The sequence below is a fragment of the Osmia bicornis genome, chromosome 15 (assembly GCF_907164935.1).
Source record: "Osmia bicornis bicornis chromosome 15, iOsmBic2.1, whole genome shotgun sequence".
Lineage (NCBI taxonomy): Eukaryota > Metazoa > Arthropoda > Insecta > Hymenoptera > Megachilidae > Osmia > Osmia bicornis.
Genome location: NC_060230.1, coordinates 5350335 through 5371113, shown reverse-complemented (window position 1 = coordinate 5371113; position 20779 = coordinate 5350335). Strand labels below are relative to the sequence as shown.

General features: G+C 36.0%; 4 protein-coding genes across 10 annotated transcripts in view; 2 read left to right on the top strand and 2 right to left on the bottom strand.

Annotated features, from left to right (window-relative positions):
- LOC114877547 (putative ferric-chelate reductase 1 homolog) overlaps window positions 1-4059 on the bottom strand; it is a 16788-nt gene extending 12729 nt beyond the window's left edge. Inside the window, exon 1 of one of the 2 annotated variants that reach the window (XM_029190241.2) lies at window positions 3937-4059. Coding sequence is in view for 1 of the 2 variants with exons in the window: in XM_029190240.2 (XP_029046073.1) it covers window positions 3258-3267 (10 nt within the window). In the remaining variant the exon portion in view is untranslated. Of the gene's footprint in view, window positions 1-3257; window positions 3346-3936 lie in introns of those variants that run through there. The other variant, XM_029190240.2, reaches the window with a different exon arrangement.
- LOC114877550 lies at window positions 3750-12593 on the top strand. Of its 4 annotated transcripts, none has more exons than XM_029190247.2 (10): window positions 3750-3837; window positions 10174-10446; window positions 10570-10833; window positions 10902-11071; window positions 11169-11240; window positions 11322-11608; window positions 11682-11843; window positions 11918-12028; window positions 12104-12288; window positions 12501-12593. In XM_029190247.2, exons 2-9 carry the CDS (start codon window positions 10186-10188, stop codon window positions 12286-12288), a joined length of 1512 nt encoding a protein of 503 aa, XP_029046080.1. In that variant the 5' UTR covers window positions 3750-3837; window positions 10174-10185; the 3' UTR covers window positions 12501-12593. The 4 variants fall into 4 exon arrangements, with proteins under 4 accessions (XP_029046080.1, XP_029046079.1, XP_029046077.1 ...); XM_029190246.2 differs by lacking the exon at window positions 3750-3837 and adding an exon at window positions 7264-7556; XM_029190244.2 differs by lacking the exon at window positions 3750-3837 and adding an exon at window positions 8042-10098 and having other exon boundaries at window positions 12504-12590.
- On the top strand, window positions 12286-15245 carry LOC114877549 (serine/threonine-protein kinase PRP4 homolog). Its single transcript, XM_029190242.2, has 4 exons — window positions 12286-13018; window positions 13388-13680; window positions 13743-13999; window positions 14249-15245. Exons 1-4 carry the CDS (start codon window positions 12519-12521, stop codon window positions 14867-14869), a joined length of 1671 nt encoding a protein of 556 aa, XP_029046075.1. The 5' UTR covers window positions 12286-12518; the 3' UTR covers window positions 14870-15245.
- Window positions 14925-20779, bottom strand: LOC114877551. 3 transcript variants are annotated; one of them, XM_029190250.2, is made up of 6 exons: window positions 18190-20779; window positions 17687-18039; window positions 16845-17566; window positions 16544-16771; window positions 16210-16421; window positions 14925-16148 (listed from the first exon to the last, which is right to left on the bottom strand). In XM_029190250.2, exons 4-6 carry the CDS (start codon window positions 16766-16768, stop codon window positions 15485-15487), a joined length of 1101 nt encoding a protein of 366 aa, XP_029046083.1. In that variant the 5' UTR covers window positions 16769-16771; window positions 16845-17566; window positions 17687-18039; window positions 18190-20779; the 3' UTR covers window positions 14925-15484. The 3 variants fall into 3 exon arrangements, with proteins under 3 accessions (XP_029046083.1, XP_029046082.1, XP_029046081.1); XM_029190249.2 differs by having other exon boundaries at window positions 17232-17566; XM_029190248.2 differs by having other exon boundaries at window positions 16544-17566.

Here is a 20779-nt window from a genome sequence, read left to right as displayed (position 1 = left end):
TAATTTCTTCTTTAATTTAATCATTCAATTTGTTACTTTAGATTATTAATATCATTCCCATGGACTTCATATTTGAGTAGATTCAATTTTTTTACATAACTGATCCCGACAGTCGACTCTAATTTGTTATAATTCGCTAATTACATCCTATAACATGATGCAATTAATTTAACACTGAATCGAGGTGCTAAATATTTCAATCGTGATACGGAATGCGATAATACGGACTATTAAGGATATTAATGATTCATTTTTTTCTAATCAAACGCTTCAGTTTTTTTTCAAAATTAAATTACTGGTTACTTGATGCGACAATGATTATTAAAAATATTAATTATTAATTTTTCTAATTTAGAATTTTCAGCCCAGTAATCGATATATTAAACAAACAATCCAATTACAATGCAAGAAATGTTAAAACAATGTTAAATATGATGCAAAGGATAACATCAATTCTAAAATAACGTTAATAAAGTAACAATGTAAACAGCATACAATAGCCTCAAAACGGGGACTTTATTTCTTTCACCGGTGTTCGCCGCGATAATGAAGCCAGGGAATAAAAATCCATTCATTAAAAAAGAAAAAAAAGAAGCAGCGTTGAATGACAGATGAAGAATTAAGAAGCACGGTAATCACGCTTCGTCGGCTATTATCATGTATCATTACAGTATTGTTTGAAGAAACGGGCACAAGGCTTTCTGCGGTTTGTTCTCCATTGGTACCGACTCACGCACCGATCTACGAATCTCGACGATAGAAACTGTATATACAATAATAACGCTACTATAAAAGTGCATCGTAATTCGACAAAATGTACTTTCGTTTGATGTAGAACGACAGAAAAAAGATTTCTAATGAGAACGAAATGGTACTTTCCTAAGAGAAAGTATATCAACAGATTGGTTTATTTTTCTTTCACTCTTGTGATATTTGAAAATTTTTGTTTTAATTAAAATGCACTTACAAGTTTCTATAAATTTATGGATTTATATACCATTTATTTATCTATTACACAAAAATAGTACTTTCATGAGTGAAAGTATTAAAATTATTAATTTTCTTTATGTTCCGCTTTCGTGATATTTGAAGAATATTTGTAATTAAAACATTTTAAATTTTCTTCAATGTCTAAAAAGATTATATAACAGCTTCACTAAAGAATTTTTGCTTTTTGATAATTTTATCAAAACGAAATAAAAGATAAAGATGTACTTGCGCAACAAACGTGAATCACAATTTTCAAATATTTTCGACCACGTGGCGTGCCCAGATATAAAACTGTGAAGATGATGTACGGTTTTATCTATCGTTTCAAGAATACAATCATGCACCCACACATGAATTATACATGATGGAAAAGTATATGAGTCAGACAGGCTGCCTCACATTACGCGTCACTTGTGCAAATAATGTAACATTATGCACTGTTTATCTTTCTTCTAATTTTAAATACTGTCCAACAAAGTATTGCATACAAATTCCACACAGGGGTGGTTCAAAATAAGAGATAAAAATAATTGGCAAAATAAAGGTAATTAGCAGTTATTAAATAATTTACAAAATTCTTAAAAACTGACTATCATAGCTCGTGCAGAAAATCAAATATTTTTAATTTTCTACACAATTCAGCCTTCAATACCCTGTGTGTATAATAATGCTTTAGTTATAAATCAAAATGATTATGTATCCATGTACCATATCAGTCCCAGAAGATCTGTCTTCCAAGGATTAATTTTAACTCACTTCTATAATATATAAAAATTCATATATGACGAGAGGATTACAAGAACGGATTATGGTATTACATTTTTACTTTAGCGTTCACCGATCTTTATATTTAATATCTTATATCAAGGGGTTCAGACATTATCGTAATCAATGATTAATTGCATTGGTTCAATAACGAACAACAATTTCTTCAACAATTAAATAGTTCAACAATTCGTTGAATAGTATTAACCTTGTATTATATTCAGGAAGCGATAATCATGTGGAATTTGCAATTCTATGATAATGTGAATTTACATTGGTAATGTAAATTCACGTTTTACATGAAGTGAAAGTAATAGGATAGTTTCAAGTGTAAAGTAAAATTTTTTAAAAATAAATAATTAGTGAAATATAAAAAATTTTCAACATAGAGTTTAAATGTTTTAAAAAAATAGAAAACTATGAAATCTCGCTGAAAGGTTTTTCTAATACAATCGAACAGTATGCCCTGTGTTTGGTGAACATATCACTATAGTAACGTTACTCTCTTGCCCTATAAATTCTTTACTGAACACTGTACCTAGAATTCCACCGCAATGTTATCTAGTTATTTTATTGCTAGTTTATATATATATATACCATGCACCTCTGTCCTAGAAATTCCTTGTCGAACATTGTTTCGAAATTCTTAAGTTGACGCGTCACGTTGCAAACTAATTTCTTACGTAAACGAACTAAAATGCTAATGAGAATCTATTTACTAACAAGTAAGAAAATATAATTCAAAATATTTCAAAAGATTTCTGGAATGTGCAGTTGTACTTATTTCATTAATTTCATTCAAATTTCCCGCCTCACTAATCGAATACCATTGACATTATCGATAATCGATTTTCGATTTGAAATTATTTTTCGAATATTTTCAATTCTATATAATAAATGAATGCTACTTTCCAAATGAAACTATAATTTCCAAATGTTTCGGTAAAAAATTAAAGATTCGGTTTCATTCTATTCGATACACTATTTCTCGATAACCGATTATGAAACGATTAGATGAAGAAAGTATGTTGAATCGTCCACGCTTTCTAAACTATTGCCCCAACGCATACTGTTTTAATTATACTAAATGTTACACGTTAATGATCGATTTTGCGTTAAAATTTAGCATATAATTCATCCTCTGAAACAAAACGATTCGTTGTGCCACGTGCATGAACATGAAAAACATTTTGGTCGGTGACAGGTGCACCGGGAAACTTGTTTTTCAAGCAGGCGTTACAGAATATGGAATGAAGCACAGTTACGTTCACCATAACAATTTTATTTTAGCGACTGATTTTTATTTTATCGACAGTTAAATATTAAAAGTTAAAAAAAAATTTTAATAAACTCTAATAGAATTATAATGTGTCTTGCTATACAGATCCGTTTTCACTGCAGCATCAAAATCAGCGAACGGACTAACATCAACCAAAGTACATTCGAATGTTTATTCTTTCTCACTTAAAATGACGAGGTAGCAATTTGAAATCGGTACTCACGATATTTCATGTTCGATTGTCCCGTCGATATAAAATCCTCGATTTATTCCCAGCGTAAATAACACGCGATGAAACGAAGTCACGTGTAGTCGGAGCTCCGATACATGTACACACACGATCTTTGTTAATCCCGTCGAAAAGAAACACGCGCGTCACTGGCGTAACTTAGCGTAGAAAAACCAATGATTCATCGAAATCGTTGATCATCAGAACGCGACACAAAATCCTAAACTGCAACGACGCCTTTTTAGCGATGATTAAATCGGCACAGTTTTATACTGGTTGCTCTGGTTTCGACTCGCGTTGATCTTCTGTCTCTCGCCACCTATGCGCGGCTGCTTCAAATTCTCCCGTATACACGGAGATCGCGAATAAGAAAAAGAGCTGTTCACTATAAGTTTGGTTAGGTCAAGTGTTTTCCCGTCGTAGTCTCGAGGAGCACTTGTTGATTCCGGACGAGCATAGTTCTGACCAGAAACGCCGTGAACCACACCTTACGAGAGACTGTATAGTGGATATACGGATCGAGTTGAAAGGCCCTCGCCCGTGAGACTACACTCAGGACCGTATCAAGTAACTGGTAATTTCGATGCTTTATCGATCCACGCTCTTTCAGATCTCTCCGCATAGCATAAACAATACTTGGGCATTTTTTAATCTGAATGAGAAATGTACTTACTCGTCTAAAGCGATTTTGTTTGAAAAAACTAATGATTTATTAAATCATCACGCCATATTGATTACTAACTTGGAAGTTTAAGGAATGTATGAAACTTTATATGCCGATATAATGTACCGATATCGGGGTGAGAGCACCAGAATTAAGTGATTATCTAAAAAAATTGCGTATTTCTAAGATATAATATAAAGATCATTGATATCCATTAGATACTAAGTTACTGTAAAAGATAACGTATGAGTAGCGATAAAAATTAAGTATTGGTAGAGGATCTGTAGAAGCCGGAAGTCTTGTAACTCTAAGGGGAACAAAATAAAACTTTATTTCATATAACTTTTCATTCTCGAGATCAATAATTTTTTAAAAATTATTTTTGATGGAAGAACAGAATATTTATTTAAATTAGATGAACGCAATTTGAAACATGATTACTCATAAGATAAGAAAAGTTGCGTTGTCAAGTGATTGCTACGAGTTTCTCAATTAGCAGATTACCATTCCCAAATTGAAATACTATTTAATGAATGTCTAGTACCAAGCCACACCTAATAGTGTTAAGGTCGCTACACAGTTTTACCTTTTACTCTGGGAATTTCTGAATAGTCAAGGTACACTATGACATATCGCGATCCAAGGTGAAACTTAAGAAGAAACTATCAAATATCAAGGTGAAGTGCATGAGGGCATTCACTGTCATCCATGTATAAAATATTCATTCCCCTGTTCCCTGGCTTTTGGTACAAAATCAGATATTGGAAAGTAGATGAAGAATTATTATAATTAATCTCTATCTGAATTTAATTGCTCTGGTACTAATGTTGACTCGTTTTATGCTGCATTTTTTTTATGACATCAAGAAAACACGTAACAATGACGTATTGCAACAGGTTGAACGGTATATATCGAAGAAATGAATTTTTTAAAAGATCCGTTATGCCCGGCAGTAAATAATTAGTACGCGCCCAACGTAGCCGGTTAAGAATTCATTGAAAAGATAGTCGACTCGAGCCGTCCCTGAGCTGTTGTAAAGAGAGAGGGACTAACTACTTGTCTCCAAAATGGGGGTTCCGTACGTTCACCGTGCCGCGTTCACCTGAGTTTTATCGACGTATTTTTCTCGTTGCCTCTCTTTCCACCATTCTAACAGTTCCTGACGCTCGCTTACGAGTACATTACACATACCTTTCCATCCCTCACCCGATAACCTCGAAAAATTTCTGCCTTGCCAAGTGAATTAATAGAAATTAACTTAAGACAGTAATAGACGTACAATTTTTATTACAGAAATCAATTTGAAGAAAATTGATTTCAAATTCCTATAGATTCGTGTTAGTGATTCATATTCGTAGGGCACCTTTGATTTATTATAGTGTACGATTATACATATCTATGAATACTCGGTGATAAAGTACACGGTTTGGTTTTACCGATATTCCAGAACGTAAATCGTGAAACCGGTTTTGAATACGCGCGTGTCCTGAGAAATTTTCGAGAATGCAATAGTGTACCGTACTCGTTGTACTGTACGCTTAACCCTTTCGTTACGGTCCTCACCGCCAGAAAACACTTCCGCGCGTCTAATTTAATATATGTAAATATAAATGATATTTTTTCGATAGAACTTTATTTGCAATAAGGTATCTTTTATCGCAGCTACGTTTTTTTTATTTAATGATATTCTACTGTGGGTATTTTAAGTGGAAAATGATTCAGTAGACACTTGTTACATAAGACAATATGTGGAAATATGCATTCGTATACGCAGCGAATACTACTAACAATTATAAATCAGTTTCTAAGAAGGAAACATTCTTTTATAAGTTAGATCATCAGACATATTGAATTCATTCTTACTTTGTAATTAAAGCATTATAACTAATATATATTTTACATCACAGTAAAAAAGTAAAGAATATTACTGAGAAAAGATTCATTTGATAAGTTGTACTTTCATATTGTATGAACCCTTTCGTATGAATGCGCGATTTAAAAATGATACTATCAGTACCATCTACCCGGAAGCGGGAGAACTAGAAAAAGGAAAGTGCTTTTTTCATAAAATAAACAAATTTTGTATAATTCTGAAACTAATAGGATATTCTATTACAGAGTAGGTATAAAATAGATAAATCTTTCAATATTATCTTTTCTTTTCGACCTATTAACCATTTGTGTAACATTCTACTATACCTACTGCGATTGACAGTGACTCACAGCGCTTCCGGTGCTAGGAATTACAGTTAAAAATGTTTATTGCTATTTTAAACAATGGAACAGAATATTTCAATTGTTTAATATGTGATAGTAATTTAAGAAAAATAAAGAACTCAATGAATGTATTGTAGATTTAAATGTGTTTGCTCAAAAGAATTTACATTACTACTTTATATTCCCGAATCGTAGTACTCAGCTCGATATCGTTTTCTGAAATCTATCTTTTGATAAATGTTTAGACGACGATATCGATTACCAGGTCACACCACGTGGAGGTGACTACGAGAGTGACCCACCCTAAAATCATACAACATCGAAAACAAACAATTAACAATCTGATCTTAAAAAGAAATCATACAACAACAATTTAAACAATAAAATGCTGAAACAGAGAATATAATGAATATCATAATTTCAGTTTCAATTGAGAAAATAAAAATTTCGACACTAAAATGTTGAAACAGAACGCATAATTATTAACATCGTAATCTCAGTAATAATTATGAAAATAATAATTGCAACAATTTAATGCTGAAATAGAAAATATAACCATTCGTCCTACGACATGATGGAGGCCGGAGGAACTTTAAAGCATGCGACTCACCGATCGTTGACTTGCACCACTGCACTCGCAACGCATCTAGAAAGATTGACCCATGATTTATAAATTTAAATAAATTAAATAAATAAATTATTATTGTATCTACTGAAATTGATTACTTTTATAACTTTTATACATGAATATATTGCAAAATTATTTTTGCCTATTATTACCATAATTTATTTTTGCAATAGCAATTGGATCCACAATGTACAGAATTATAGTGGATACCAAAATTTGAAATTTTTTGACAATGAATGGGAGGCTCAGAAGGAGGTTCCTCTTGAGAAGTGTGGACCAAAGCTGCAGCCCCTTTTAGACTTCTTTTGACGTAACACTGACAATATGCATAATAGAAAATATTAATTTTCTTGACTTGTTTTAAAATGAATAATTAGCTATAACAAAATTATTTCATCCACAACTGTCACAGTGACAGAAAATCTGCGCAAGCGTAAAACGCTTTGAACACGCATGTGTATTTCACGTTACATGCTGAAGTTCCGCTCAGCAAGTGGTCCGAAGTGGACGCGCTATCTGATCCGTCTGGACGTAATTAAATTTGTATATATTAAATTCGAGTACCAGTTTGCGAATTCAACATACATGAAAAAATCGCGGATATACCTTTCAATTTGACGGAAGCGCGAATGAAAGTACAAGACGTCGCGTCGCGTTCTAGTATTCCGTTTCCGGCGTCGTATCAAAGGACTTCCTCTGCACTTTGTCGGAACCGATCGCGCCAGCTGTGACGAAGCACTTTGGAACAGGCGATATGTCGTTGTTCGCCTGTTGCATACGTCGGGTGAGTTTTGCCATTATAGCACCGAGTACCGTCGCTTGACGTGATCCGTTTAGATTACACGATACCGCACTTACCGAGAACTGGATTGCGTCAAACTCCCACGCGATTCCTTCGACAATATTGTTCTTTAATGGAAATGGTACTATTATGTGAATAATGAGGTTCAGGGTTCTTTACAGTACGGAAAATAACAATTATGACTCGTTTTTTAAGTAATTCATATAATTACTTGTTAATCCTTCTAATTTAAAACTTACAAAAGATTAATATTATTCAACAAATAATTTTCAAGACAAAAATTTAAAAAGTATAGCCCATTATTATAGATGAACAAAAATTGCAAGGTTCAAGGTTTTGTATTTTTTAAACAAATTTGAAATGAGTAAGATGATGACTTAAACCCTTCCTAATTTCATCTGAATTATATTATATTTCAATTGGAATAAAATTTCTAGTATAGAAATCAAGGAATCATCAATTTAGCATAAAATCACCCTTCAGTCATATTATAGCTCAGAAATATATTTAAACGATAAAAGAATATTATTACATCCATGAATGAATGATAGAACAGATTTTAGTTTTTAAAATTCTATTGAGAAAGTAAGTCAGTCGAAACTAATTTGTATTTAAAAATAACTGGAACGTTGAAAAATAATGTCAGGGATAAAAAGCGCACTCTATATTGTCATATGTTTAGAGAAAATCACATCATCGTCACCAAAGACGACAATGAATTAAAAACAATATCGTAAACAATCTTTAAATACAAACTATTACACTGCACAATTATTCTAACAAAAAATAAGTATATCGAAAATTAAATTTTAATAAAAAACGAAATGAACATTAACAGTGTTTTGTTATAGTTTAACGAAATCTATGGATCCTTAACAGAGTTTCGATGAATAATTGGAAAATAAGAAAGAAATCGTTTGTTTATCAAATCAAAAAATTGGAAAGAATCGATGGCTAGTCGATTTTTTCCGTGGCTAGCCTTAATTCTTGTTCACCCCTGTCGTTCAGGTGGCAGAATCGGTAAACAGAAAAATGAAGTTAACTTCGCGTTACAGGGTTGACGGGGATAAGGGAACGTGTTCAACGTAACTCGCTAGGGTGGACGGATACATTTTCCGCTACTTAACGGATTTCATGCTCAAGTATCAAAGAGATCTCGTCCTTGCTCTAATCAGCATAGTTTATTTATAGAAAGAGACATTGGTTTTGAAAATTTTCTTAGAATCGTTGCGTTTTCGCATACCCCATGACAGACGTACATAAAGTGGACAAAATTAAAGGGTTAACGATTGAACTTGGATGACAGAAGTAGGGACCGTGACACAGTATATCCAGTAGCGCAACTCTAAAACTTATGAAGCCAAGAAATGAGTACGCATGCGCGGAATCAGCGAGTGTGGCATCGCTGAGCGTTTCCGCTTCCGGCGCTCGATTTTAAATTGTTTATAATTCTATTTAATCGTTCTGATTTTCAATTGTTCTTCCTCCTCCGGCATTGAACGAAGCCGTGAGATTTTTGAATCGCACCCTTGTACTGTTTCTCCTAAAGTCGTTTAGTTTACGCGTGGACGTTTTAGTGTTAATCCTATTTTAGTTATTTGTTCAAACTGTTTGTAAGCCTAGTTATTAGTGTGTCGCGTTTGGACGTCGTCGCCTTCTTGGCCGTTTTGACTTTTGTGTTTCGTTATTGTTCTTTGTATTATACGTGTTGTGAAAACTCTAATAGTTGTTTTAACCCTTTGACTGATCCGAGAACTCTGAGATACTGCCGTGTACGAATTATATGCGTGTAGTGAGGTGAAGGTAAAAGGAACACGCCTTTACTGACAGTGGAAATCTTACCAACCACACAATCTGCATTATCACCCCACACGAGTAAATATACTAACGTCGTCTGAACTCTTTTCTCATTTACTCCTTCATTTTTTACACTCTCTCTCTTTCTCAGCATTTGTTTTTTTAAAAACCTCTATCATATATGTATACTTATAATTTTTTTTATTATTATTTCCTTAGGATTGAACATTCTATACAATGATAAGGCTAATACAACCAAATCAAATCAAGAATAGCAGAGAAAAATAAAGTTATATAAAAAACAATGTTGCACTTTTTAAAAGAGAAAAAAGTTTAAATGACGATACTAAATTTACTCGCTGACTTCGCGCATGCGTACTCATTTTAGGCTTCACATACATCAAAGGTACCGACAGAGAGTTGCACTACTGGATATACTGTGGGTGTGACGTTTATAAGTGCATGACAGAATTCGCTATGTGTCTATCCTTTATCGGCTTATCTCCCATCATTACATCTGATCAGATGACTCTTATCGCGTTATCGCAACAACGCTTACTGTACGAGATCCTAATCAGGAAAATCAAGTGATATGAAATCGAAGAATCGCAATTTAGAAGCATTACTGCAAAAGCCGAAACGTGTACTCGCGAAAAAACATAAGTCTAAATTCCTAATGTCACTTCCGCCAGATGAACGACTCAAGTTAGAGACAGTACTGGCTGTTGTAAATATATTTATTTTTGTTTTTGTGTTGAGGATAGATGATGTTGCGTCAAATTATTAAATGATTTTTTAACAGAACCATCGACGAATGGCGGAGGCACGTCAGCAGGCACTGTTGAGGGAACCACCGGAAATATCGTGGGAGAACACATTGGGAGCACCAAACGGTGTACCCTTCGATGACGACACCAAGGAACTGTTGAGAAAATGCATCGACGTTTCAACACCGACACCCACGACCCTTCCACAAATCATCAAACGAAGCGAAGCTTTCCCTATCAAATTTCCAGTTAACACCATTAGATGTTCTGCATTGAGAGACAGAGGAATTAGCACCGACATACTCGAGGTTTGAACTTAACATCTTTCAAGATTTCTAATTTAGCGGAAGAAAGACTAGATTTGAGCCTAGAATTTTAGAATTTGAGACTTTTTGAATAATAAATTACTATTTCCTGATTACAATTCATAGATGAACGCGAATTCCGTGTATCCCCTTATACACGAGGCGATGTTACCATTAATCGCTCGGTGGTTGAAGCACAAACGAAACTACGGCAGTGCTATAGAAAGAGCGATGTATCAGGATATGGGATTGATACAATTCATTCATAGATTGCTAGAAAAACGAGCCGTGCATTTCTTTGGATCTGAGGATCGATGGAAATTGATCGATGGTAAAACAGGTGTCGATGGATGGGAGAACGTTGGTACGGACAATGAGAAGGAACCGCTGGTTAGTATTCCTTGGAACTATACATAGTATGGTATATTAATATTTAATATTAATATTATTGCGAATAGGTGTTAACGAAATGTTTGTCATACGATGAAATTAAACTGTCCGCAATGTTGGCGATGTCTTCTCACACTGAATTCATAAACGACGGCTCGCGAGACAATAGAGGCATCGTGACTAACGATCCAGACTCTGTACAGCCGAGAGGAGTGATTATAGGTGTCGTGGGAACAAGGTTTTCTATGTTTATTTAACAGAAAATCTGTACAAGATACATTCTTATTTTTATGATGAGAAATCTTGTGTTTTATCACTGCTGGTATTGTTTGCAGATTTGAGCGACCTCGTGTGATGGAGTACCAAGACATACTTATTACTCCTTTGCAAAACACAGTGGATAATGGGTAATTTGGCTACTTTTAAATTTAAAAAAAATGATTGATCTTCCCTTTATTTTTTAATGTGTTGATGTGTTTATGCGATAGATATGGGCCCACTGCAAACTCGAACTCGGAGGAGGCGCACGATTTGAGGATTACATGGGCAAATTTTTACAGCGAAAACTATCATCCAGTGTACGAAGAAACCGTAAAACGGGTTAAATCGAAAGATAATAAAAGATACCTTTCGTTGACCAGCCAGACTATCTTTGATATCGAGAGTTACATGAAAAGAATATTGGTAACTGTGGAAATTATACTGCTCGAAGCGAATAGTCGAGCTGAAAAGCAGAACACGACTGCATTTTTGCATGTTGTAGGCTTCGGTCTCGGTTAGTAGATAAATTCATTTAATCATATTTTAAATAACAAACTGTGTTAGAGTCCATAACATAAAATGTTCAGGTGTGTGGAGAGTACTTCAGGATCAAGAAATATACTTTCTAAAAACATTCGAGATCGCTATAAAAAAGATGAACAAGAAACTTAGATACGTGTCGGACATAATGTTCGGATATTTCCATCAGACGAAATGCGGCGACGCAGGAAACGGCGACTATCTCGGAGGTTTGCTAGCAAATATCGTCGTATACTTTCAATCGAAATGAATACCGCAAACAATTTATCGTCTACCTTTCCAGATATAAGGATTCACTTCGCAATCAGGGAACCTCACAGCAAATTGTTCCGAGCAACCGATGCTAACAAGCTTCTCGTAGTGACGTACGCTTGGGATGGAAATGCGCTACCAGGTTGATAATTAATTAAAATATTAATTGGCACATCACCCATACGTAGGTGAGTTCCTATCGCTATTCTTCTTATAGGAAACGAATTCTGGAGCGGACATTTATCATCGAGCGGCGATCCTGCGGCAGCTTGCAGTACTCAGATCGCAGAATTGCACACTGCCAGAATAAATCCTCGAGCTTGCGGTGCTAGTTTGCACGTCGCGTCGGCTGAGCACGGTATTGTGCACATATCTGATTACGCGAAGCTACATCTTGCTTAGGTGAGCAATTTTCACGTGCTATTCTGGTGTCAATAAATGGCTCCAGATTAGTCTAGGAGGGGAGTAGTGTTCCATAATTTGCTTTAAAAAATTCTAATTACCAGAATGAACAAATGATGGAACAATTTTCTCTTTACACTTGCTATTAATTAAAAGAATCCCAAATTGTCCATAACATGCGGCAATAACCGTGCACCGTTTACCCCCGAAAGCAGGAGAAGGCCTGCCCAATGGGCACCGGTCAGCGCAGACCATCTCGCTCTCCTCGCAGTCAAAGAAGTCGTAGCGCGGACGTAGATTGTTTGAAGAAATACACAGAAAGGCGGGTAGAGGAGAGAAGACACACTGAAGTAGCGGACACCAGTAAACTAGACCCTTCGAGGTGGATACCGTTACCAAAAACGATAACTCGAGTCCAGCCAGCGTTAAAGAAATCCCCTCAATCATCATCGAAAGACGAAGAGAAACGACGTTCAGTGTCGTGTGAACCAGATGAGAATATGTTAGAAACGCCAAACGTAGTGGTGATAAAGAAATTGTCTCCAACGAAAGAGGAAGAAACAACGACGAAAGAAGCCGAAGAGAAAAACAATGGTACAACCTCTTCGTCTACCATCAGATCGACGGCCGGAAGGAGCCATAGCACCGACGTTGGCCGCGTTAAGAACGAAAAGCTGATCGAGGAACGAAGGCATACGGAGTGCAGCGACCCACGAATGATCGCGACGAGGTTGACAGAGCACATTTTCCTAGTCAAAAAGAAACCAATGCCGTGAACGAATCCGATAATGTGACGCTCTCGTAAGCCCGTGATTAAAGTACCGAGACGTTGCGCTAAACTGTAATAGGTACACGTTAAAATATGTCGTGAATGAAAAATTATTATATATGTACATAGAATATAAAATCATTCGATGTCCGATAGAAATGTATAAATGGCACGAAACAATATATACAATATATGTATTTATACAGATCTCGTTTGTTCGGTAGAAAATGAAAAGCGTTGATTAACTGACCGTTTCTGGCGTTAAACAAAAAAAAAAAAAAAAAATGTATCGTATCTCGAAAATGGGTTTCTGATACCAAATAACTTTAGGTGGCTACCGCAAATTAACACCTCAAGGTTCCGCTACGACGCGTCACCGTTCGCAAGGATCAGCAACAGCTGCGAAATCACGAAAAACGCCGCGACCAGATGGATGATGTTCGTCAAGAATCCTTCCCCGTCTCCTATACCGCGAATGAACCCGGAAAGAAAACCGTCCGAGACTGATACGCCTTCTGCGAACGATTCGCCGGGTAAATCCGCGAAAAACGAATCGCCCAAATGGGAACCGATCAGAAAATTCGCACCGGCGTCCATGAGCAAGGAACCTGTACAGAGCCAAGGTAAATAATTAAATTTTTATTTATAAAAAATAAATTTTAAATTGACGAGTGAATAACTGTAGATGAGGCTGGATCAACCCGAGATTCACCATCAAGGAAGCAGTCGCCCGACGCTAATGAGCAATCTAAAAGACTTACTCAGCGTATGAGAGATTTATATGATTTTAAAACGGAAAATGAATGGCCAAAAAGGGCGACCAGTGCTCGACGTGGTAATATGTGGATCAGTAAAAGCAGCAGCGAAGAAGAGAAAAGTAATCTAGCGATTCGGAGGAACAGTCAAGACTTGGAATTTAATAACCGAATGAATGTAATTAAGGTGAGGAATTATAATTATAAATATTATAGAATAATTATAAATATTATACTAGATAAAGGCTAGAGTGGGCCGAAGCTCCCAAAAGTGTAGAATTCCCCCTTATCATTCTAAGATTCCAAAGTGTTCTAAAATTTCAAAATTCTCAAATTCTAATATTCTAACACGTAACACTACTACGTAAAAATCCTACTTATACCAATGTGAATGCGTTATTTCTTTAAAAATATTTCGTCAAAATAATTTCCACAGCTGAAGGACACAAAGGTGCAATCAGATCATCAAGAAACCAAACGACCCCCGCTAAAGGATCCTCCTACCGGGACCTTCAATAGTGAATATGAGGAGCGTCTCAGAAGATTCAACGAGAGACTAAGATTCAGCGAGGACCTAGGTGTATCAAAGCCAAAAATAAAAGAAAGACGAACATATTCCGATGACTACGAAGAAAAGACTCGTCGAGCATCAACAAGATCAGCGAAAAGCGATAATACCTCTCGTTTGAAACAAAAATCAGAAGAGTCACAGGAAAGTCGTTACCAGGTTGAAAAGAAGAGATGTTCCGATGCTAGTACCAAGTCCAGAGGTAGCTATGCTGAGGTGAATCCCATTAAAAGAGATTCTCGTACCAGCGACGTCAGTTATGCCAGTATCAGTAATTATAACGCGAAACGGGCAAGCGTTGATTGCAAGAGCACCAGGAAAATGGTCGAACTTCCACCTCGAAGAGCTTTCAGTCAAACCGAAGAAAGACCAGCCACTCCAACTCCTCCTGTCGAATGGAACAATGATCGCTATGCGGCTGCTCGTCTGAAAGAAATCTCTGAACGCCAGAAGAGGAACAGTACGAGATACAAAGTGTACCTTACCTAAACGATCGAAGTTTTCCGAAATTTGTTAAGAAACAAAAACGACGATCAGAGATTCATGCGTTTGCTAAATTCCTGTTTATTTTCTTCATTTCTGAGTCAGACTTTGTTGTTAGTAAATTGTTGTAACACGTAGTCGTCGACTTCTCTTCGCCATGTTCGGTGTACGAATTTTGTCAATCTGTGTATCGTTAATGATGGAATTTTATATGTATTGGAAATTTTCTTGTGATATTGTTGGATTATACATGTTGGTGTCTTCTAAGAAATTCATTGGTGATTCTTCGGTTATTGTTTTCTGGTATCGTTGTATCGATATGTATGACTGAGATTCAACATAAATACAATTTAACTAATAAAATATTCTTTGAGAAAGATTATACACCGTTCTGTTGTACAGATTCTTTCTATACCATAGGAGTGAGTAGGCTTTTTTTCTGGAGAGGGCTAGGTACCTTAGAAATTTTTGAATTTTTGATTTTTTGAATTTTGAAACTTGAAAATTTGGAAATAGCGAAGAACCTGGCCCACCCCCCACCCTTACCTACGTACACCCATGTTCTATACTAAATTGCACTTAACATATCTTTGTCTCTTCATCCAGTAATGTAAATAAAACTCATTTATGTTCTACATTTCTAAAATCATTACGAAATCCCGGATTCGAGTCTTTAACAAAGGTCATTTTCACCCTTTTCCTCATAGGGACGTTATGAACAGGCAAAACCTTACACTCTCTATTTTGTCCAGATTCATCATCCTCTTTTTCAATCTTCAACCTCTTCTGACCACAATTAGGCACGTTTCCATTAACAGTGGGTACATTATTCGTCACAGATCCAGTCGATGGGCAAGTAATACTGGAACTTATACCTTGACCACTCACTTGAGGTGATTTTGGGAAGGTCGAAGGTCGTGGACCATTGGAAGACCCTCTTATACTTCCATTATTGATCACAACCGGTGGTAAAGGGTTCTGAGTCAATGGTGTGACACTTCTCTTATTAGGTATACCATGACCATTTGGAGCAATCATCAATAAATTATTCCCATTTTTGTCGCATACCACCTGAGATACCGGATACTGTATGATACCAGATGTTCTGTATCCATGATTCTCGTTCATTTGCTTCTCTTGTTTTAATATTGATGATTTTGTATGATATATAGTTGAATTTTGATTGAAATTAGGCTCACATTTTATTCGAACTTCGTGCTGGTTGATTTCGTTTCGGTCTTGTGCTTTTTGCCATTCCAGGACATTGCTTAGTAGTCGTATATACCTGAAAAATATGTTATTTTAATTAATTGTAATTTTTTGAACTTTGTATTTAGAGGACTCACCTAATTGCCATTCGTAAAATTTCGTTTTTGGATAGTTTCTTGTCTGGTGGATGAGTAGGTACCAATTTTCGAAGTTCCGCAAAGGCACCGCTGACATTTTGTTGTCTCCAACGTTCACGGCTGTTTGTGAACAACTTTCGAACTCCTAGACTGCCTACTCTGGGGGTGGGTGAACCCAGGTGTCCACCCCCGGAAGAAGAAATGCCGTCTAGCTATGAAATTATTGCAGATAGTCTTAAGAATTACCATAAATTAAAAGAAAGGTAGTATAGATTCATCACAGAAAACGCTCTAATTAATTAACGTAACACCAGTTAAATGAAATTTTGCTCACGGAATTAGTGCGATCTCTTCGTTTCTTGCCTTGATCCTCATCCTCGTCAGTATCGTGGGAATAAAATTCATCGGAAAGTGTAGCCTCCTCCTCGGTATCTCTCGGTGTACCTGGCGAATCCCCAGCTTCTTCAGCGAGTTCTCCTTCGGCTGACAAAAGTGAATCCGCTGGAGAACCATTCTCCGTGTCTACAGTACCTCCGGTACAACCATTGTACGTCAGCATCGACTGTAATTTACGAATAACACATCTGGATCTCCTGGTACTAAGACAAACCGTTCGAATCATTAGAATTAATCACTATTTCACTAAATTCCTCAGTCGCGTGGCACGATCAGATGGTCGATGACAAAAGTCGCGGGAAATCTGGTTGAATCATCAGAAAATAAAATGAACCGACATAGCGCCAACCGGATGCTCCTATCGCACCCTCTCCGCGCTTTTGTCCCTGACATTCAACAGATAAGTTGACACGTCACTCGTTTCAGAAATTTACAAGAATTTAATCACTGAAGAAAGAATCTTAACGAACATTCATAAAAATATTTCAAAATAAATGTAAAAAATTACATATTTATGTTGAACCCTTGGAGGGTGGTTTATAAAAAATTAACAATTGAAACTGCTTCACTTACAAATTGATACGTCAATGAGATATTGCACAAAGTTTGTCACAACCGATCCTTACCATATTAAAAAACAATTCTCCTTCACTTTTATGATCACAACACCAGTTTCAACTTCACGAAACAATAACGGATTAGTATTTAAGTTTATTCGGAGGGATAAGAGACACTTTTGACCCGGGTTACGATTGTAGCTGTTAAACCGACTGACGAGTCCAAACGGGCCGATTTGACTAATAGAAAGCACGATACAACCCCCGGGAAAATGAATTTTGCGAAGGCGGAGCACGAGCCTCCATGGGTGGAGCTCCTCTCTGGTCCGTCCCATACTGTTCCATGCGTATCCAGCATCCCTCCGGACACCCTTAGGTCGCTGTTAGACCCCCATGTGTCTCGGCTAAATGCGACGAAAAGAAAGAAATATTGATTTTATGTGGTACCGTTTAAGAAACATTGTACTATTATTTTACAGAATCTATAGCTTTCAAAAAATATATTGTTCATAAAATACGAATACCTTGACAAACATGAGCTTCGTGGAATGAAAATAAAATTCCCAACGTTCCCAAGCAATTAGATTCTTATTAGCGCCACTCCACGAAGTCAACGGGGGGGGATGCAGAGGTGTATAAAAAAAGGGAGCCTTGTTTAATATACATTAGGGGTGAGAATATCTCCAGCCGTTGTCAAGTGGCCACCAGCCACGAGCTGTTTTATTGTGACACCTCTGGAGGGTGATATAGATTTTCCAAGGGGATGGACCAGGGGAAGGGTGTCATCGTGCGATCCCGATTAAATGATTAAATCTGCGATCGTGTTCATTCGAGCCCTATTAACGACGAATCTGCGTGGGAGCCTGTTTAATTTTACCTATAACAATCAAATGATTATTAAAATGATTTATAAAATTATAAGATTAAATCTTCTGCATTCGAAAATATCAATTCAGAAACTTTCCTACTTTCTTCATTCATTTCATTAATAAAACAAAATCCCCAGTTTAGAAGCTTAAAAAATTACCTAACACTGTGCCAACAAGGTATTAACAATAACGGAACTGATTAAAACGATTATCAAGTGTACCGAGAATTATCACAGGTCATTAATGCAATAGATAACTATCTTAATATTTGTCAAACAGAAGTTGAATTTTTCCTTTAACGATTGTCAAATTTATTTGTCTTTCCACGTTATTTATATAAAACGACTGACTCATACAAGAATGTTTCAACAAACATTATAATTGAATAACATGAAACAATACAATTTACGTTCGCATGGCTTTTGATAAGGATACTGATTAGATAAGACTCGCGTCGATATTTTTTGCTATTTAATTGTACGGGAAGCATCTTCGAAGCTAATGTTAATGAGATGAAACAGGAAGAAGGTGGAGACTGAAATTTAGTCACGAGTCTCGATACATATTACACACTGATAAGAAAAGTATTTTGCAATATTTTTTTAATTCTCCTTATCAATCTAAAATTGAAAATTAAAAATCATTATTTTGTCGTGATATTTGTAACCCACCGTGGAAAATGATTTTTAACAAATTTGAAGGTTTCTCAACTACAGGGGGTGTTTACGAGCTCGATTTAAGAGTATCAATTTTTTATTTAATACCGCTATTAGAATCCCGTTTTTTAGGTTTATCGACACCTTAATCTGGAAATAAAAGGCGTATAAACGACACGTGCATCAGTCTTGAATGATGCCGCGTGGCTTATTCATAATACGACCATTTGAGGGGTAACTTTTTTCCAATCTCGGCTAATCTATTATTGCGACCACATACGGTGTATGATACTTATGTGGCAAAAAATGTGGTAAAATATTTAAGTTCACCTTTCCTTCTTCTTTTTACCCACATTGTAGTACAAATAAATGATAAGTGAAGAAAAATTAAAGTGTACATTTTCAATAATATGAGAAAAATTTGCTATTATTAAAATTCATATAATAAATTCGGCAGATTCCCATCGAACCAGCAAAAGCACCCTAAAAAGTGACTTGGGGTGGGTTTCGTAGCGGTTTCCCACAGGTTTACCAATATACAGCTCAATTTGCGCGTGCCAGCGAATACAAATTAGGTGTTAGCATTATCTCCGTGAAATATACTCTCATTATCATTGAATTATCTACGAGATATTGTCACGTAGGTATATGGGAATAAATAAAATTCAGTTTCTCCCAGAATCATAGACATCAGCAATTCTTTCAAGGATCATGTTCCGTAACTTGAACAATTCCAGAACGATAAGAGTCGTGCTTGGAAAACAAACACTAATAATTGGATTAATATGGGCCGGCTGGTTGACGGCGATAACGAAAATTGATTTCACCCCCTACACCGTTGGTCGTTGTGCTCCTCAGGGTGAAGCTGGTATGGGGATTCTATTTGAACGCGTTGACGTTTCATGGGACACTGCGCAAACCCGACGACACGCCTCTTTTCTATTGGCACAGCCTGCCGACAATAATTCTTCACGTGCTCGACCATATTCCATTCCCGTTAGCTTTTTCATGCTACAGATCTCCCATGATAATTTTCTGCGCCACTATGTTTCATGCCTTTTTCATCTGACAAGAGAATATTTTTTATTTCTACATGGAAAAATAAAAACTTGAATGTATTTTTTTTTCTTATTAATTTTTGAAGTATCGATGGGTTAATTATGACCCACACCTATGAAAAGCATATAATAGTGCATTAATTAAAATTTGCCACTCAATTTTCTGAATGAAAATCTATCATATATTGAAGAAATAATATCTCAAAAAATAATAATTAGTTAGTTAATTACTATTTGGAACACCCCATATAAATTCCACGTGTCTCTCACAAAAATGGGAGGGTTGTTATTTGAATTATGACAAATGTTGTTACAAGAAGTGAGATAAGATATTCCTTTGTAATATTCCAAGATGAGTATCAAGCAAGGAAGTTTTCGAAGCAAGAACTATAGGTGGTGGTGAATTCGTTTGAAAAAGTCACTGAAGCCACAGAGGCTGCGCAGAGCGACGAGTGTTCAGTGCTGATAAGGGATGCTCCGCCCTGGAAGCCCCCAGGAGTCCTCCTCTCGCACCCCCTCAACCATAGAATCGCAGGGTCAAGTTGTCGGGAGGCTCTTGTATTGGCATGAAGTATTAATCTCAGGGATTAGGAGGACAGATAGGACGGAGATCAATTTTTAAGATGTTGGAAGACGGTAAAGGATTATCCCAGCTTCTTAATTAGCATCGTTTCGGTCACGCTACTTTTTCCATGGAAATTTTTGTACTAATTCCTTCGTTGTTCCTTTTAATTATATTTGGCAGGTTTTAAGAGCTTATCTACCATTTTCAAATGAAATAGAAATTCACTATTATTTTGTATCAGATTGTTGCATATCAAATGGTTGATTTTGAAATAGAGAAATTCTGGAACCATTTCATGGCATAAAAGTATTACAATTTGGTAATAATAATATAATTAATAGACTTCCAGTGAGTAAAGTCCTAAGATAAATAAATAAATGAATAAATAAAATCTAAATGCAGTTGCTTCGATTCTTTTTTACTGAAAATAAAATTAATTTCATAATAATTAATATAAAATATTTCCATT

Coding starts and splice junctions, on each gene's coding strand:
- LOC114877550 (XM_029190243.2), top strand. CDS start 9,964: ATGAAATCGAAGAATCGCAATTTAGAAGCATTACTGCAAAAGCCGAAA. Junction 11,844..11,917: donor AAACGGCGACTATCTCGGAG/GTTTGCTAGCAA, acceptor CTACCTTTCCAG/ATATAAGGATTCACTTCGCA. Junction 12,029..12,103: donor GGATGGAAATGCGCTACCAG/GTTGATAATTAA, acceptor TTCTTCTTATAG/GAAACGAATTCTGGAGCGGA.
- LOC114877549 (XM_029190242.2), top strand. CDS start 12,519: ATGGGCACCGGTCAGCGCAGACCATCTCGCTCTCCTCGCAGTCAAAGA. Junction 13,019..13,387: donor CCACGAATGATCGCGACGAG/GTTGACAGAGCA, acceptor AAATAACTTTAG/GTGGCTACCGCAAATTAACA. Junction 14,000..14,248: donor ACCGAATGAATGTAATTAAG/GTGAGGAATTAT, acceptor TAATTTCCACAG/CTGAAGGACACAAAGGTGCA.
- LOC114877551 (XM_029190248.2), bottom strand. CDS start 16,831: ATGATTCGAACGGTTTGTCTTAGTACCAGGAGATCCAGATGTGTTATT. Junction 16,422..16,543: donor GAAGAGATCGCACTAATTCC/GTGAGCAAAATT, acceptor ATAATTTCATAG/CTAGACGGCATTTCTTCTTC. Junction 16,149..16,209: donor ATTTTACGAATGGCAATTAG/GTGAGTCCTCTA, acceptor CATATTTTTCAG/GTATATACGACTACTAAGCA.